Here is a 15,915-nt window from a genome sequence, read left to right on the forward strand (position 1 = left end):
GTAATGCATCACACTCTCTGCCCCATCAGACAGTCCGTGAAATGTAGGATAGTCCACATCATATGCTATGCCTCTCCATCAAAAACCCAAACATTATCTCCTAAACAGATGGTATTTGGCCAGTGTCAGACACTCATTTGTGACCTGTGCTGCCAAGAATGCCACAGGAAAACTGGTTTTAACAAACACAGACCTCTATTGTGAGGTCTCACTAACTCTTTTCTCTTAATGATGTGTGTAGATGTGATGAAAAGACGTGGAGAAAGCTGCTGTCCTACCTGGAGACCAGCAGCACTGAGGGGAAGGACCCTGTGGAGCTCTTGGGGACAATCTCCCCCCTCACAGAGCAGCCAGAACTCAAGGGCCACCAAGAGAGAAAACTGGAAACAAGCATGGAAGAGGTAACAGGTGCCAAGCAGAGTGTGAAAGAGCTGTTTATGCATCTTTGGGGAGCTGCATCTGTGTGTGTTTGTGTTTTATTCTGGCCATTCTGCTCTCTGTTCCTGATGTTTCTCATTGTGCTATAGTTTGTCAGCTCTGACATCTCCTGCTCTCCTACAACACCTGCATTTCTACTCTGGTTCCTATCTAAAACTGCCTTTAGAGGATGAGAGGTACCCCAGGCCCTCCAAATACTGTCCTTGATTTACTGAGGTTCTCCAGCTGTGGATGAAGCATTCCCCTTATCCTCAGGCATCCGACGCCTCTGGGAGCAGGATAACTTTTCTATAAATCCCTCAGGCTGGCTGAGACTCCTTGTTTTGGAGTAAATTGTCCCATTTACTCTTTTTATTTGGCTTAGACTGACATATTTATGTCATACATATAATATATAAATCTAATAGAATAAAATATGAATAAAGTTAGTTCTGCAGCATGTCCAGCCCCCCTTGAGCAGAGCAGTCATGTGTGATCTCACTATTTAAATTCTGCAGACTTCAGCCCCTGATGGGCACAGAAGTGCCAGCAATCTTTCTGTGGAACAAAAATAGTGCATTGTCCTGGTCTGCTTTCTCCTGTGCTTGTTCAGTATTTTATACCCCATCCTTAACAAAGCAGAAAGCTTCCAGTAGTTCTGAAAGGATTATGTGAATCAGTGAAATATTTAAAGTGAGGGTAAAGTATTCAGCTTCTATACATGTTGCCATCCTTTGTGTTTTAACAGTGTTTCATATCATTTTCTCCCTTGACTAACTTAAATGAAAGAGTTTACTTGTTAAGGAAAAAAAAATAAAACCAGAATAAAATCCTGTTTCTGCCTTACACAATTTGCATTATTCAGTGGCAATTTATCCTTGCAATATTCTTTAGAGAAACACAAAAGTTCCTTCTCTACTGCTAAGCATCAGTCCACAGGAAAAAAAAGTACCTGCAGGTAGTGCCAGTTTTCTTCTCCTTTCTTCCCCATTCTGAGATGCTCATCTTCTTCTGCAGCATCATACCACCCTCTTTTTCATCTCTGCTGATGGATATTAGTTCTGTGCAGCTTGTCTGGAAAAGCACCATTATCAACAGATTAATACAAAATTCCAGAAGACAAATGGAATCTGTTGTTCTTGATTTAGAGGCAAGCAGGGAGGTGAAGAAGACACAGTGCCAGCTCAATGTGACGTGAATTAAATTGCAGTAGGATGAATCATGTTGAGCCTGTTAGGAAATTTATTCTTAAGCCCTTTTATGTTAGCCAGCAGTTACAGGGGAGGAATTTGCTGCTACAAAACAGACAAGTAATAAAAAATTCCTGTGAAAAATGTGACTCTCCTTGCAATCAACAGAAAGCAAATAGGAAGACTGAGAAATGCTCTCTCGCAAGCATCTTGCAAATAAATATATTAGCGTAATAAATAAACCACCAACACCTTCTCTGAGGCTGACAAAAGTGCCTTACACATGGCTGTATTTGCTTCTGTTTGTACCTGCTCAGTGTGGAAAATCAGAAAATAACAACATGGCTAACAAGCAAGAGCCTTAGCAGGCAAGTGAAGGGCAGCACTCTCAAATAGTGATTAATAATTGCTCCACCTGAGGCTTGTAAAACCAGAGTCTGAGAGAGTTCTGAGATTTGTCATGTCTAGAAAGTTCTACTTTCCAACAGGCAAAAACTTATAAATAGCTCCTTCTGAAGACAGGGTGGCGACCTGGGGGTGATAGATGAGGAGAACATGAGTTCTAAAGTCTAAAAATAAAGAGTTATGCTGCCAAGTGTAGTGTTACAAAGAAATGTCAATTATTTTCTATATGAGCTCACATGCAAGCTGCCAGCTTAATTAAAAAGGCAATTAGTTTATGAAATGCCATGCAGGGTCAAAGGAGAAGTTCATCCCAACATCTGGAGAAAAGCAAGGAGAAACAGGGGAGACGTTGTTACTCTTGGTGTTCCTCACCTGGTCCCCACTTCACCAGGGACAGAGACATCTTCCTGTCTCACTGAGTGTACAGATGGTTGCTAGGAAGGAGCTGCAAGACAAAGAATGATTGTGCTGAGGGCACACAAATTAGTTTTGCTCTATAAAGGACAACGGGAATGCAAAAGGAGAGAAGGCTGACATAGCAATGTTAGTATTTAAGTATAAAATATTTAATAAATGTAATATTTAAAATTCCTGAATGAGCTGCTTGCACCCAGTGATGAATGAACTCCCATTGTGCACAAGAGCAAAGCCCTGATTTCCTAACAACCCCTGATATCTCACTTTATGTAGCACATTAAAGAAATGGACTTCACTTCAAGGGAATCTTCTGGAGTGAGCCCCATTTACCACAAAAGGGGAAAACCTCAGCTTTGCAATGCTTGGGCAAGAAGGGAAAAGCTCCAGTGCCTTCAGTTTGCTGTGTTTTGTGCAGATGAAGGGCCCGTGGCTCGGGGAGCTGCAGCAGAAGGTGGAGGAGACAGAAGTGCTGAAGATGGAGCTGCAGATGCTGGAGACAGAGAGGGTTCGGCTGTCCCTGGTGGAAGAGAAGCTCCTGGATGTTCTGCAGCTTCTCCAACAGCTCCGAGGCTTGGTATGGTGAGAAAGCAGTCCTGGGACTGAAAACTGGGCTTTGGAGTCCCTTCCAAACTGAGAATATGTTCATCCCTTCTAGGAAGTAAAAAATCCTTTACAGCAGGACAGGATTTTAGAGGTGTGTGCCCTGGGAGCTGCCTGGTGGTTGCAGAAAGCTTTCAGACCTCTTTGCTTGCTTTCCAAAAGCCTAGAGGTCTCCTTGGAGCTGAATCTTCAAGCTCATTACCCTCTAAACCAAAATTGAAGGCAAACGAAGAAAACAGAGGAGTGAGCAATCAGGAAGATTCCAGAATATGTATTTTTCCTTCTAGAACAGGACCTTTGTTTAATTGCATGCTAATGTAACTCTGAGTCAGCAGAATCCCCTAAATCCCTGAAGGGATGTACCCAAGGCAAAAGAGACGTTACCCTGTGGGTTTAGGTGTCACTTCCCCGGCACATTCACCCTCATGTCTGAAATCTCATTCCCAACAGAACCTGCCACCAAACAGTGACTGCCCAAAGGCACACACACATCCTGACAGGGCTAATAAAACCTCACACAGTGCTGCTGAGGCCATGTGAAATCCTCCCACTGCTTCCCACTCTGCCCCAGTCCCCACTGGGGGCTCCAGGCAGGGAGCAGGGCCAGCTGTGCCTGGAGGTAGCAGCATCTTCCTCCCAGAATTGCTCCCTTCCATTTGCACTTCTTGAAGTTTTAGCAAGAACAACCTGTGCCTGCAGCTACTCAGGGCTCTCTAAGTGCTAATTAAACTGATTGCCAGACCATCTCCCAGAAAGCACACCAGTGTCTTGACAGCAAATGAGGACAGTTTGCTTTCCCAGGCTCATTATGTAATGTCCCACCAGATTTCATATGTAAAACCACCACTGAGAGAGCCCACCCAGATCCTGAGTAGTTTTTACAGTGCTCTCACTTTGGCTAATGTTTATTACATCTCACATCCAGCCCTGCCACAGGACATTTGTTCTGTCCTTCAGCTGGGTCTGAGAAGACCCTTCCTAAAATAACACCACCAGGTCCAGCTCACCTTCCCACAGACCTGGCAGAGGACTCAAAGAGCTTTTGCTCTGCTTACCCTCCTTGCCACCTACAGTTGTTCAAGCACAAGCTCTAGAAAGTTCTGAATTTCCTGCTGAATAATTGTTATTTCTCTTTCCACAGCCATATTAAGGAATTACAACCCCCTACAAACTGTCTGAGCAGGGTCTTAGATCAAATGCTTGAAAAGACAGCAGATATCAAATCTTGTGTTAATCAGGATTCAGTGGCATTTTGGTTTAGTTTCCATATGCAAATACTCTGCACACAGGTTCTGTTGCATATCTGTAAGCTGCTGAAGGACACATTGGTGCTACAATTTTGTTTTGTTTTTTACAGAACATATCGAAGCGAGCCCTGGGGAAAATCCTGCTGAGCACTTTGGAATCCTGTTGTGATCCTCAGCCTGGTAAGAAAAGAAATCACATCTAAAGAACCATGAAAAGAGTCCTTTGGGGACAAACACTGGGTAGGAAAAGGATATTTCAAATCCTAGGGTACAGGCTGGGGAGAAGGAGGTGGCTTGCAAGACGAATAACTATAGAGAGTGATGCTTTCTAGTCTGTGATGCATCAAAACCACAGTCAGGGTGCTTTTTTAGTGAAAATTTAATTAAAATTTGGCCTTAGGGGGATAATTCAGTGTCCTACAAATATTTTTAGGGTTTCATTGATACGAGACAGTGGAGAAATGACCAAGTATGTAATGCAGCTGTTTTCAGGTTTGCTACCCCAGTGTGTTGGGTTCCTCTCTACAACTCAAGATTAACCCACCAGAGCAGTTCTGTGCAGAAACCAGCTCAAACCTGCACTCCTCTAATAACAGCACTTCATGATCCTGGTGTGAAAATTCAACTTGCAAGCTCCTGTCCTTGCCTGTGGTGTGGAGCTGCCTTTGCAGGAGCTGTGCAGGGATCACAGCCCCCGGGCTTTGCTTTGATTACTTTGTTCCTATCAGCAGAGCATTTGTACTTCTCTCCAAGGAATGGACATCCTGTCCCAGGAATATGTCTTGGAGGGGCTTTAATAGGCAGGCAGCAAAGACTAGATTAGAAAAGACCAGATGTGGCCTGGGGGCTGGGTTTTGGAGACTATTATTTACAGGGATTTAGGGAGAAGAGCATGGGAACCCTTTGGGGTTTGCAGTTTCAAAGGCTGTTTTTCCTTGTGCCCAGCAATCCAGGGCACAGGCAGCCCAGAGCCAAGCTCTGCTCTTCAGCTGCAGAGGAAGCAGAGAAAAGAGGGCAAAGACAGACTTTTGTAGGCTCCAGAACACCAATACAGAGAGAAACCACAGCTGAGCCATGGGTGTGATGTTCTCCTGGGAGAACAGAAGAAGACACTTTTTGGATCCACAGCACAGTGTCCAGAATTATCTGTCAATTATCCAGCACAGGAACAGGGACTCCAGGGTGTGGGAATTGGAAAAACAGAAACTTCCACAGATGCTGAAGGGTTTGAGTTGCAACCTTGGAAAAAGCTTAGATTAATGTAAAAATACAATATACAGATATTAAGCAGAAAAATCATAAACTGATGGTTCTGTAGTTGTAAGAATGTGCCTTAAGTTAGTGAGCAGCTGTACTGCTGAGATGGTGAAGGGTTTGTAGTGTAGGGCTGGGGTTGTGTGGAGTGAGCTGAGAGCTCAGAATTATAACAGAAGCATTTGTGTGCATGTGAGACAGAAGCCATTGGACAAAAGTGTCCAGAGTGCAGCAGAAGTGAGTAAAGGTGATGGGTTAGAAAAGCAAAATAAACCCTGTGGCAGCTGTCATTGGGTTAGAAAGTTCTGTATTGCCTTGGAACAAAGAACTTGTGACTGCTCTTGAGCTATGGCCCAGTGCTTGCTCCTCTGAAACCTCACAGCCCCTGAGACTGATGTTTGTCTGAGCTATAAATAATTTAGCCTGAAATAAGACCCATCCCTTCATTACTAGCAGTGACAATAATACCAAGGAATGCTGCTCAAAGCTCCTCCCTTTGTATGAGCAGCACAGCTCAGCTCCCCTAAACTCCAAGTACTGCTTTTTGTGCATTCTGCATCACCACTGCCATGCACAGCTCACCTTCTCTGCTTCCCACTGTCTGCCTGTGCACCTGGGGAGGCTTCAGCAGCTTTTCCAAGTCTTTGTAATCAAACATTTTTCTTTCTCAGGTCTTGGTAATCAAACCTTTTTTCTCTGACAAGCCAAAGTGGGTGGTTGGGTTGGCAATGGTGATATGAAATAGTCTTTGTTCACACAAGTACATGAGACCTCAGTGGGCAGGGGATGAAGCAAGAGGAAACCAGAGAAGACAGCTGAACCCAGATTTACTCAGTTTTTTTGGACAGGAATTCATTATTTGTTCACAAAATTTAGACATTTAATGCTAACCACTTGAAAGGGCACCTATGAAGAAAAGAGCTTCTTATAATTGTGAAACTGCAACTTGCTGACTTTGTTCAAATGCTCATGTTTGCCATTTGCTTTCCCAAGGCAAAGCCCAGCTGTTGGAAGTGCTGGACACCCTTCAGCAGGAGCTGGCAGCCTGTGAACTCTTGCACAAGCAGCCCTTGGAGCAGGCACAGAGCCCACGGTCCCTGTCCAACCCCCTGGTGATCTCCTGCTGAGCCCAGGCAGCCCCAGGACAGTGGAAGGAGGAAGGAGGGACATTTGGCCAGCTGGAAGGAGGAATGAGGGACATTTGGCCAGCTGGAAGGAGGAAGGAGGGACATTTGTCCAGCTCAGCCACGCCTGCACAGGCCAGGAGCAAGCAGTGACCCAAGGGAGGAGCAGCAGCCCAGGCTGGGCACAGCCCTGCCTTACCTGGGCTGCAGAGCCCAGCCCTGGGGTGCCCGTGGCACTGGGCTGGCACCAAACTGTTCCCACCATCTTCACCTGACCCACAGTGATTTACAGATCTGCAAAAATGGGACTGGACTGGCACCCAAATGTGCCCACCACCCTCACCTGACCCACAGGGATTAACAGCTCTGCAAAATTGGGATTGGACTGGCACCAAACCAAAATGTGCCCACCACCCTCACCTGACCCACAGGGATTTACATCCCTGGCTGTGCAGGGACTGGGCTGGCACCAAACTGTGCCCACCACACTCACCTGACCCACAGGGATTTACAGCTCTGCAAAACTGGAACTGCACTGGCACCAAACTGTGCCCCACCACCTTCATCTGACCCACACAGGGATTTACAGCTCTGGAAAACTGGGATTGGACTGGCACCAAACTGTTCCCACCATCTTCACCTGACCCACAGGGATTTACAGCTCTGCAAAAATGGGACTGGACTGGCACCTAAATGTGCCCCACCACCTTCATCTGACCCACACAGGGATTTACAGCTCTGGAAAACTGGGATTGGACTGGCACCAAACTGTTCCCACCATCTTCACCTGACCCACAGGGATTTACAGCTCTGCAAAAATGGGACTGGACTGGCACCCAAATGTGCCCACCTGACCCACAGGGTCACTGGGACTGGGCTGGCACCAAACTCTGCCCATCACCTTCACCTGACCCACACTGATTTACAGCCCTGGCTATGCAGGGGCTGGGCTGGCACCAAACCAAACTGTGCCTGCCACAACCACCTGACCCACAGGGATTTACAGCTCTGGAAAACTGGGACTGGACTGGTACCAGACTGTGCCCATCACCCTCACCTGACCCACATGGATTTACAGCTCTGGAAAACTGGGACTGGACTGGTACCTGACTGTGCCCATCACCCTCACCTGACCCACATGGATTTACAGCTCTGGATATACAGGTGCTAGGCACAGTTTGCAGCCTTTGTGGAAGCCCCACTCCAAAGCCAAGGCAGCCTGTGTTATCCCTGGATTTGTTATCCCTTCCCCTACAGGTGACAAACTGAATGATAAAGGCACCCAGGAGTGTGTGCCAGCAATGCAGGCATTAAGGGCTCTGTGTTTCTCACTCAATTATTCACCTTATTTAACTCTGAAGCTAGATTTTTTTATTACTCTGATGAATTTTATATTGGCAATTATAGAGATGCCTTAGGAATATGCAGCAGCCTTTCCTGACAACAGTCAGATTTTACATAAGAAGTTAAATTTAAGTGCTTGAAAAAGGTCCAAAGCAATCTTGTTCCCAGGCTCTCAGGGAAAGGAAGGGCTGAAAAATTCACTTTGCTGTCATTCTGTGTTAGCAAACAACTCGTGCAGTGCACAAGTGAGCTCTAAATTTTAATTTCCCTCAGTGCAGCTGCAGACACACAAAATCAGGCCCCACATGGAGGCCAATTAATGTAAAGAGCTGGGTCTAATCATGGTGCTATGGAATGTTTTAATCAGCAATAAAATAATTCCCGGGACAAAAGTAAAAAAAAAAATTAGATTTCTTCCAAGGTGTTTTGCTGTGTCATTTACCTGCCAAACAGGGGCAGAGTTCCTAAAAGAGCCAGCTGAATTTATGTTACTGGAAAGATGCACTGTGGATCTTTGAAGAATGTGATTTGCCTGAGATGAAACAAGATCATTCAACTGTATGTGTATTAATTTTTCCCAGGAAAAAGGTTTTCATACAGGAATAAGGTCCACAATGCAAGCTGGGGAATAAAATTTCCATTCCTTTCCACATTGTGTGGCTCACACACACCTCCACTGAAAACTGTGGCACCTTTGAGCCACATTGGAAACAAAAAATTGTATTATTTTAATTTCATTTTAAAGGAGGGAACAAAAGGTGTTATGCAAACAACGAAACAAACTCTGTTCAATCGTGTTTTACCTCATTGGGGTTTTTTTGTATTTTGGGGTTTTTTGTGGTTTAGCAGATGAAGATTGTAAGAATAGATATATATTGTTAAGTTACATTTTTCTTAAAGATACATTAGACAGGACATATATACATAGAATAATATTCACCCTCTAAGAAAGAAAACTATCTCTTAATGCTAAATATATTGCTAACAAAATACCAGAGCATAATATACTGTTAGTGAGTATATACTGAGGGACATGCTAGGATTATATCCTACATAAACAGCCTCTAGCTGTGCCACAGGCAAAAGTTTAAATGAGCAGAAATCAGATCCCTGCTTGGCTTCATTTGCTAAAAATCCCAACAAGTATCAGCTTTTGTTGTGCGCAGCTCTCTGACTTTCCCAGGAACATGGCAGAGGTGTAAAGAGGGAAAATGCCAGGGAATGATGAAATGAGCCTGATCTGTGTGTTCAGGAGCAGGATTCTAATGCAGGCACACACCTGGCTCTGGGTCCCCATTTACTGCAGGGTTCTTGCAGCATTTGGGTTTGTCACCATCTGGACCCTTTCTCCTGTTCCCATGTCCCCAAACCTGGCAGTCTATTTCTCACAGACTTTGCATTTCCTTAGATCCCCACAAACTCTGTTTTAGTTTATTAATTTCCTATTAAACCTGCAAACTGGCCCTTAAAGGAAGCTTGGGTATTTTCTCCCCTGACCTCCACCATGAAGCTTTTGGGTTTTTTCCACAAATTATTTTACTTCATCCTCAATGTCCCTTCCCCTCCCAACACCCTCCTCAGTTCCCATTTGGCAAATTTCTCCCTGGGGTAACCTCTGAGGGGTTCCCACTTCTAGCACAAATGGCATTTTTCAAGAAGAGTTTCCTCCTCCCATGATTTTTTTATTTATAGGAGGCATTAACTATTAGTAAAGTAAAGCCCACCTGATCTGTAAAATTGTTTAATAGTTGTCCTATTTATTTTTTATGCTCTCTCTGGAGTATTTGGCAGTGAGGACTCATCCCAGATGTTACTCTGAGTCACAGAATTTCTGCAGCAGATCAGAGTGGCCTTGTCCAGCCAGAGCTGCTCTGAGGGGTTCAGTGCATCTGTGCTCACTTTGGGAGGAAAAAACCCTGCAATTCAAACTCCTCCCTTCCATGATGCTGTCCTTAATCCGTACATGGGGATGGAAGGAGCTGGGACTAGGAGGAAAGGAGCACTTTTAACATAAAAATGGAATAAAATGGAATTGCTCAGTGTGAGAGTGACACTAAACCTTTACAGGGTGCATGTGACATGTGGCATTACCAGCCACAGGGCCTCTCTCAGATTTATAATTTCATGGAGTTAAAGACACAATACTTTGGTATTTACACTGTCTTATTTTCTTAATAACTTTATGTATAATTCCCCCAAATACAAAAGCTATAGAGTGTGTTTCCTAGTGTGAAATTAAATTAAAATCATTCTTATGTCCTTAATTACACTTTACTTTCAAAGGACTGGGATTTTCAGAGGTCTTGGGTTTCTATTCTGCTTTTCTGTCTCTTCTTTCTGCCTCAGCATACCAAAATAGCTCAACTGCATTTTGCCTCCCCAACTTCTTTCAGATTACCTCGAGGCTGAAATCATCACAGCCCAAACCTGGACTGAGGTACCCACAGAAGAACTCAGCTTAGCAAAGCAAAACCTCCTTGTTTTATGCAGCTCACTCACTTCTTCACTTAGAAGGGGAGTCTGAATTACAGTAAACTTCCCTGAAATGAGACTCACTCCTTAAATGACATTATTTCCCAAAATGTTTATATTCTTCTGAACTGTGACAATTTCAGACTCTGTCTGGAGAATTGCCTGCTCCTACACTTGATCCCCCACCCATTTCCAGACTGTAGAACAAAAGAAGAGAAAGAAAAGGCTCAAAGGAATTCTAAAATTCCCAAACTGGCATTTTAGACCCAGTCACCAGCTGGACAGCAAATCCAATTCATGGCCATTTTTACTCCTGCCAATACAACTGTAGTTTTGTCTCATGAAACTCCCAAAACTCCATCCAACAGCAGAGTGTCAGAATCAGGAGGAAAAGGTCTTAAAATTCCCACCTCTGCCAAAACCTGCAGCACAGAACACAAACGGTGTGGTATTGCACGACAGCTGTTTGCTTTAAGTTCAATAATAAATAAATAATATGAAAATAGGAAATAAATAATAGGAAATAAACCAGAATTAACTCTGCATGAGGAGAAGGGTCTGGGGAAAGCTGAGAGCTCACAGGGAGGCTGGAGAGGCTTTCCATGATGTTTTGGGCTCAGAGGCAAGGGGGTGGCTTTAAGCTGAGAGTGGGGTTGGATGGGACCATGGGAGGAAATCCTTCACTCTGAGGGTGGTGGGACACTGGGACAGGCTGTGGATTCCCCTGGGAGTGTTCCAGGCTGGGCTTGCAGCAGCCTGGCCTAGTGCAAGGGGCTCCTGCCATGGCAGGGCCTGGAGTGAATGAAGAGAGCTGTGAGGGCCCTTAACCCAAACCAGCCTGGGATGCCATGAATGTCCCACAAAGTGTCCTGAACTGCTCCTGTGAGCTCTGCTCCTCCTCAGGGTGACTCCTCTTCATCCTCACTGCTCCTCCTCAGGGTGTGACTCCTCCTCATCCTCACTGCTCCTGTGAGCACTGCAACTCCTCACCCTCACTGCTCCTCCTCAGGCTGTGACTCCTCTTCATCCTCCTTACTGCTCCTCCTCATCTTCCCTGCTCCTCCTCAGCCTCACTGCTCCTACTTGGGGTGTGACTCCTCCTCATCCTCACTGCTCCTCCTTAGCCTCACTGCTTTTACTCAGGGTGTAACTCCACCTCATCCTCGCTGCTCCTCCTCAGGGGGTAACTGCACCTCATCCTCACTCTTCCTACTCAGGGTGTGACTCCTCCTCATCCTCCCTGCTCCTCCTCATCCTCACTGCTTCTCCTCATCCTCACTGATCCTCCTCACGGTGTAACTCCTCCTGACCCTCACTGCTCTTGCCCAGGGTGTGACTCCTCCTCATCCTCCCTGCTCCTCCTCAGGGTGTAACTCCTCCTCATCCTCCCTGCTCCTCCTCAGGGTGTAACTCCTCCTGATCCTCACTTTTCCTCCTCATGCTGTAACTCCTCCTCATCCTCAGTGCAGGGATGGGCAGCCCAAGTCCCTCCCTCCAGGCAGCTTCTCCTGGCTCACAGTGGGCAGGAGTCAAACCCCATGTTGCTCCCTGTGTTCCCTGTGGTGCACAAAGCTAATTACATTCTTAATTACTGATTCTGCCTCAGAGAGTTGTGAGGTAACTTATCTCTGCCAGGGAGTAAACAAGGGCTGTGGGATGACATTGAAAAATTATCAGTATTCAAGTGGTTTCACCCACGTGCACCCTGCAAAGCTGAAAGGTCATGAGAGCTGAGGGTTTTGGGTGGTAGAGTTTGAGATAATTGCTGTACTTCAAGGTTTTATTGTTCGATAGCCTTGGTTTTGCTGATTGCTTCTCATTGGTGGTTTTTTTTTCACAATGACAAGTGGAAAAATGGTCTCTAACAAAGGCAAGGTCCAGTCTTTTGTGAGGAATTTTCTACCTCTTAAGGTTGCCAAAAACAGATCAAGAAAAAAAGAGAGAAAATATGTGGAGGCTGATACAATTTGACTTAAAATACCATTTAGATAAAAAAAGTTATTTTGAAATAAAGAACCTGCAATACCCATGGGAGGATTTTTTTTTTTTTAAATTTTTTTTTTTTTTTTTTTTTTTTTTTTTTTTTTTTTGTTTCTGGGCTGATTGTGGGAGTTAAATCCATTGCCCAGGCAGTGCCAGTCCAGCACACAGCAGCAGGAGCTGCTGCCCTGTCAGGCTCTGCAGCTCCAGCAGCACAGGGGACAGCAGGAGCCACAACAGGCTCTGATTGCTTCTGAGCCAACATCTGTCGTGCCCAGGGCTCAGACACACCAGGACTCATCCACCCAGGGACTGATGGGCCCCAAAAACGTCCCCAGCTCTCAGGTTTGTTGTTGCTGAAATGGCTCCCGAGGTATTAAAGAATAAAAAAAAATTATTACAAAAAATTGTATTATTAAAAAAAAAAATTCTTAGCCCAGCAACTGAAGAAGAAGTTGAGATTCCTCAGCTCTGGTTCTCAAGGTTGTTAATTTTCCCTTATCCATTACATTCTTTTTCTGACCTGCTGAGGTATGTCCAGCAGGTCGGGTTGAGGCATTGCTGTCCAGTGCTATCTTTTTATACTAAAAACTATGTGTACTTTATGTACAATAATTTTCCAATACCTATCACCTCTGTTGGACAGTTTGTTTCTACTCTAAACCAATCCAGAAGTGCCAACATCACAGCAGAAGATGAAGAAGAAGAAGGAGGAGAAGGAGAAGGAGAAGGAGAATACATGCCATGCCCAGATTCCTCCATCTTGCCTCTTGAACCCCATTCTAAATCCCCACAATTCTACATTTTCACCCTGTGACAAATTCACTATCATTCTACTCAAATTCCTGTAGCTTTAAACTCCTCACACAAAGTTGGTAATTGTTTCCATGGGCTAAGACTCTCTGTTTTTGACTCTCTGCCACGGTCTCAAGTCCTCCAGGGCAGCCAGAGGGATGTCCTGGGTTCCCACACCCAGCTTTGTAGAGCATTTGAAAGTCACTCACAGATGGGCTCAGGTTTTCAGCATCATTTTCTTCTGCCCTGCCATGGGCAGCACAGAGCACATCCCACTGCCATGGAAACCATCCCTGGTCATCTTCACATGCCAGAGCGGGGAAAGCTCTGTTTTCATGAGGGTTTTTTCATGAGGAAGGGTTTTCATGAGGACTGCAGCAACAACTCCTATTCTTTATTTCCTATTTTCATATTATTTATTTATTATTGAACCTAAACAGCTGTCTGTGCTCTGTGCTGGCAGAGGTGGGAATTTAAGGAGACCTTTTCCTCCTGATTCTGACACTCTGCTGCTGGAGTTTTGGGAGTTTCATGAGACAAAACTACAGTTGTATTGGCAGGTGTAAAAATGGCCATGAATTGGATTTGCTGTCCAGCTGGTGACTGGGTCTAAAATGCCAGTTTAGGAATTTTAGAACTCCTCTGAGCCTTTTCTTTCTCTTCTTTTGTTCTACAGTCTGGAAATGGGTGGGGGATCAAATCTAGGAGCAGGCAATTCTCCAGACAGAGTCTGAAATTGTCACAGTTCAGAAGAATATAAACATTTTGGGAAATAATGTAATTTAAGGAGTGAGTCTCATTCATTGAGACCATTACCATTATGATGCCATTTTTTCATGGACTGCACAAGTGATTCCCAATCTCCTGAGAGCTGAGCATGGCCAAGATCACAAACCATTGAAAAGGACAGGAGAGAAGAAAACAGTGGGGCTGAGACTAAAATAAATCATACTTGGCAATTCAGAGTCTACAGGAAAGGAGATTCTACTGACAAGAACTGTAAGAGGAAAAACTCTCCTGAATAAGGAGAAATCTGCATCCCTGCCTCACCAGAAACTCCACCTTTGACAAAACATCTCTTTCGGTTCACTTAAACTCTTCCACTTCCATTGAATCCTGTTGTGTGGTGGGAAAAACCCCCAATGTCAAGAGAATCTAACCTGGTTTATAATGCAGAGGCCTTTAAATCTTGGTTTCCTTTATTCCTTTGCTCACGCAAGAAAACAGCAACTCCAAACTTGCCAATCTGCTCCTATTTTTAAAGCAAAAGGGAACTTAAAACTAAAAAGTAGGAAGGCTTTTCAAATCTTACAGGACATTTGACATTGCCTTATAAGCAGAAACAGACTTAATGACAAAAATCAGCACACAGGTCCAGAACTACTGGGACTAAAAGTGGAAAGAACTAATTCCAGCAACGGGGATGAAATCTCTGGAAATTCCTCACTGCAGATTCACTTCATTCCTGCACAGATGAATAAACACCAGGAATAGTTTTAAAGCTGCATCTGCTGTTGAATGATAACATTTTGGAGACCTGGTCCTCACTCCTGCTGAAAATAAACAGTTGGAGATCTCTGAAGGACAGTGGAATTGGAGTTTAGGCTATGGCTGACTCATAAATTGTCACACAAGCAAACAGCAAATATAAATCACATTTTTCTTTCTTTCTTCCCCATCACTCCTTATCCAGCCACTGCCAAATAAAAATTTCCACACAAGTAACAGCAGGTTTGGACACAGAAATGCTGATTAGTCACATTATGGCTCCTCTATGACCATGTTACAGTGCAAGGGTGCCAAATAAACCCCCCAAAAAAGACTTGGAAGTATTTTACACAAATATGAGAAGAGAATTACCTCAGTGCAGAGGGATTAATCCCTGCCCACCTCAGAGCAGGGAGGTTGTGAGTGCACAGTGTGTACATGGCCAGGGGCTTTGGGGGCACCCCAAACCAGGGCCAGCAGAAAGCCAGGGCACCCTAAAAGTTGCCTCAGCTTGTGTGAAGAAAAATATTATTTGTTTGCAATTTAAAAAAAAAATCTGGCTTGAATAATAAGGAGGGAAAATTTTATTTCTGTTCAGAAAGTTTAAAGAAAACAAAAAAGAAACAAATCAAGAAGAGAAAAAAAATCAAAGTTGCCAGACAATAGGGGAGAAAATGATGTCACCATTCCAACAGAGCTGACACCAATGGGAATCCAGTCTGGCAGGAGAGTGTGCCCTTCCCAAAGTGTGAAATGAGTCCTGCACATGGAACCATTGCTAAGCACATCGTGATGGAAATTGGGAGTCTGGAAGAGGTGGGAAATCAATGAAATCAGTGCAATCTGGGGTAAGGAATGATCCCAGCAGAGTGACCTTAAACAGGGGATGGCTGGGGACAGCAAGGGGGCACAGGGGGCACCAGGGACATGGTGGGAGCAGGACAGCCCAGCCACACTGTCCCTTGCACCTGGCACCCCCAAAATGCAGCCTGGCCGTGGTTCTGAGGGATAAAAGCAAGAGTTATTTAGGTAGCTATTTACTCACTAACACAGGTATATATATATATATATATATATATATATATATATATATATATATATATATATATATATATATTTTTTTTTTTTTTTTTTTTTTTTTTTTTTTTTTTTTTTGCTATTGAAGCTATTTTTGTTGATTTG

The 15,915-nt window shown here is 44.4% G+C and overlaps 1 protein-coding gene across 2 annotated transcripts in view; it reads left to right on the forward strand.

The window, feature by feature from the left end:
- Positions 1 to 10,253, forward strand: part of EFCC1 (EF-hand and coiled-coil domain containing 1) — a 41,410-nt gene extending 31,157 nt beyond the window's left edge. Inside the window, exons 5-8 of one of the 2 annotated variants that reach the window (XR_010028806.1) lie at positions 242 to 401; positions 2,845 to 3,008; positions 4,387 to 4,456; positions 6,524 to 6,578. Coding sequence is in view for 1 of the 2 variants with exons in the window: in XM_063164376.1 (XP_063020446.1) it covers positions 242 to 401; positions 2,845 to 3,003; positions 4,387 to 4,456; positions 6,524 to 6,657 (523 nt within the window). In the remaining variant the exon portion in view is untranslated. Of the gene's footprint in view, positions 1 to 241; positions 402 to 2,844; positions 3,009 to 4,386; positions 4,457 to 6,523 lie in introns of both variants that reach the window. The other variant, XM_063164376.1, reaches the window with a different exon arrangement.
- The last annotated feature ends 5,662 nt before the right edge of the window (positions 10,254 to 15,915 follow it).

Source organism: Melospiza melodia, chromosome 10, assembly GCF_035770615.1.
Source record: "Melospiza melodia melodia isolate bMelMel2 chromosome 10, bMelMel2.pri, whole genome shotgun sequence".
In the NCBI taxonomy this organism is placed as follows: domain Eukaryota; kingdom Metazoa; phylum Chordata; class Aves; order Passeriformes; family Passerellidae; genus Melospiza; species Melospiza melodia.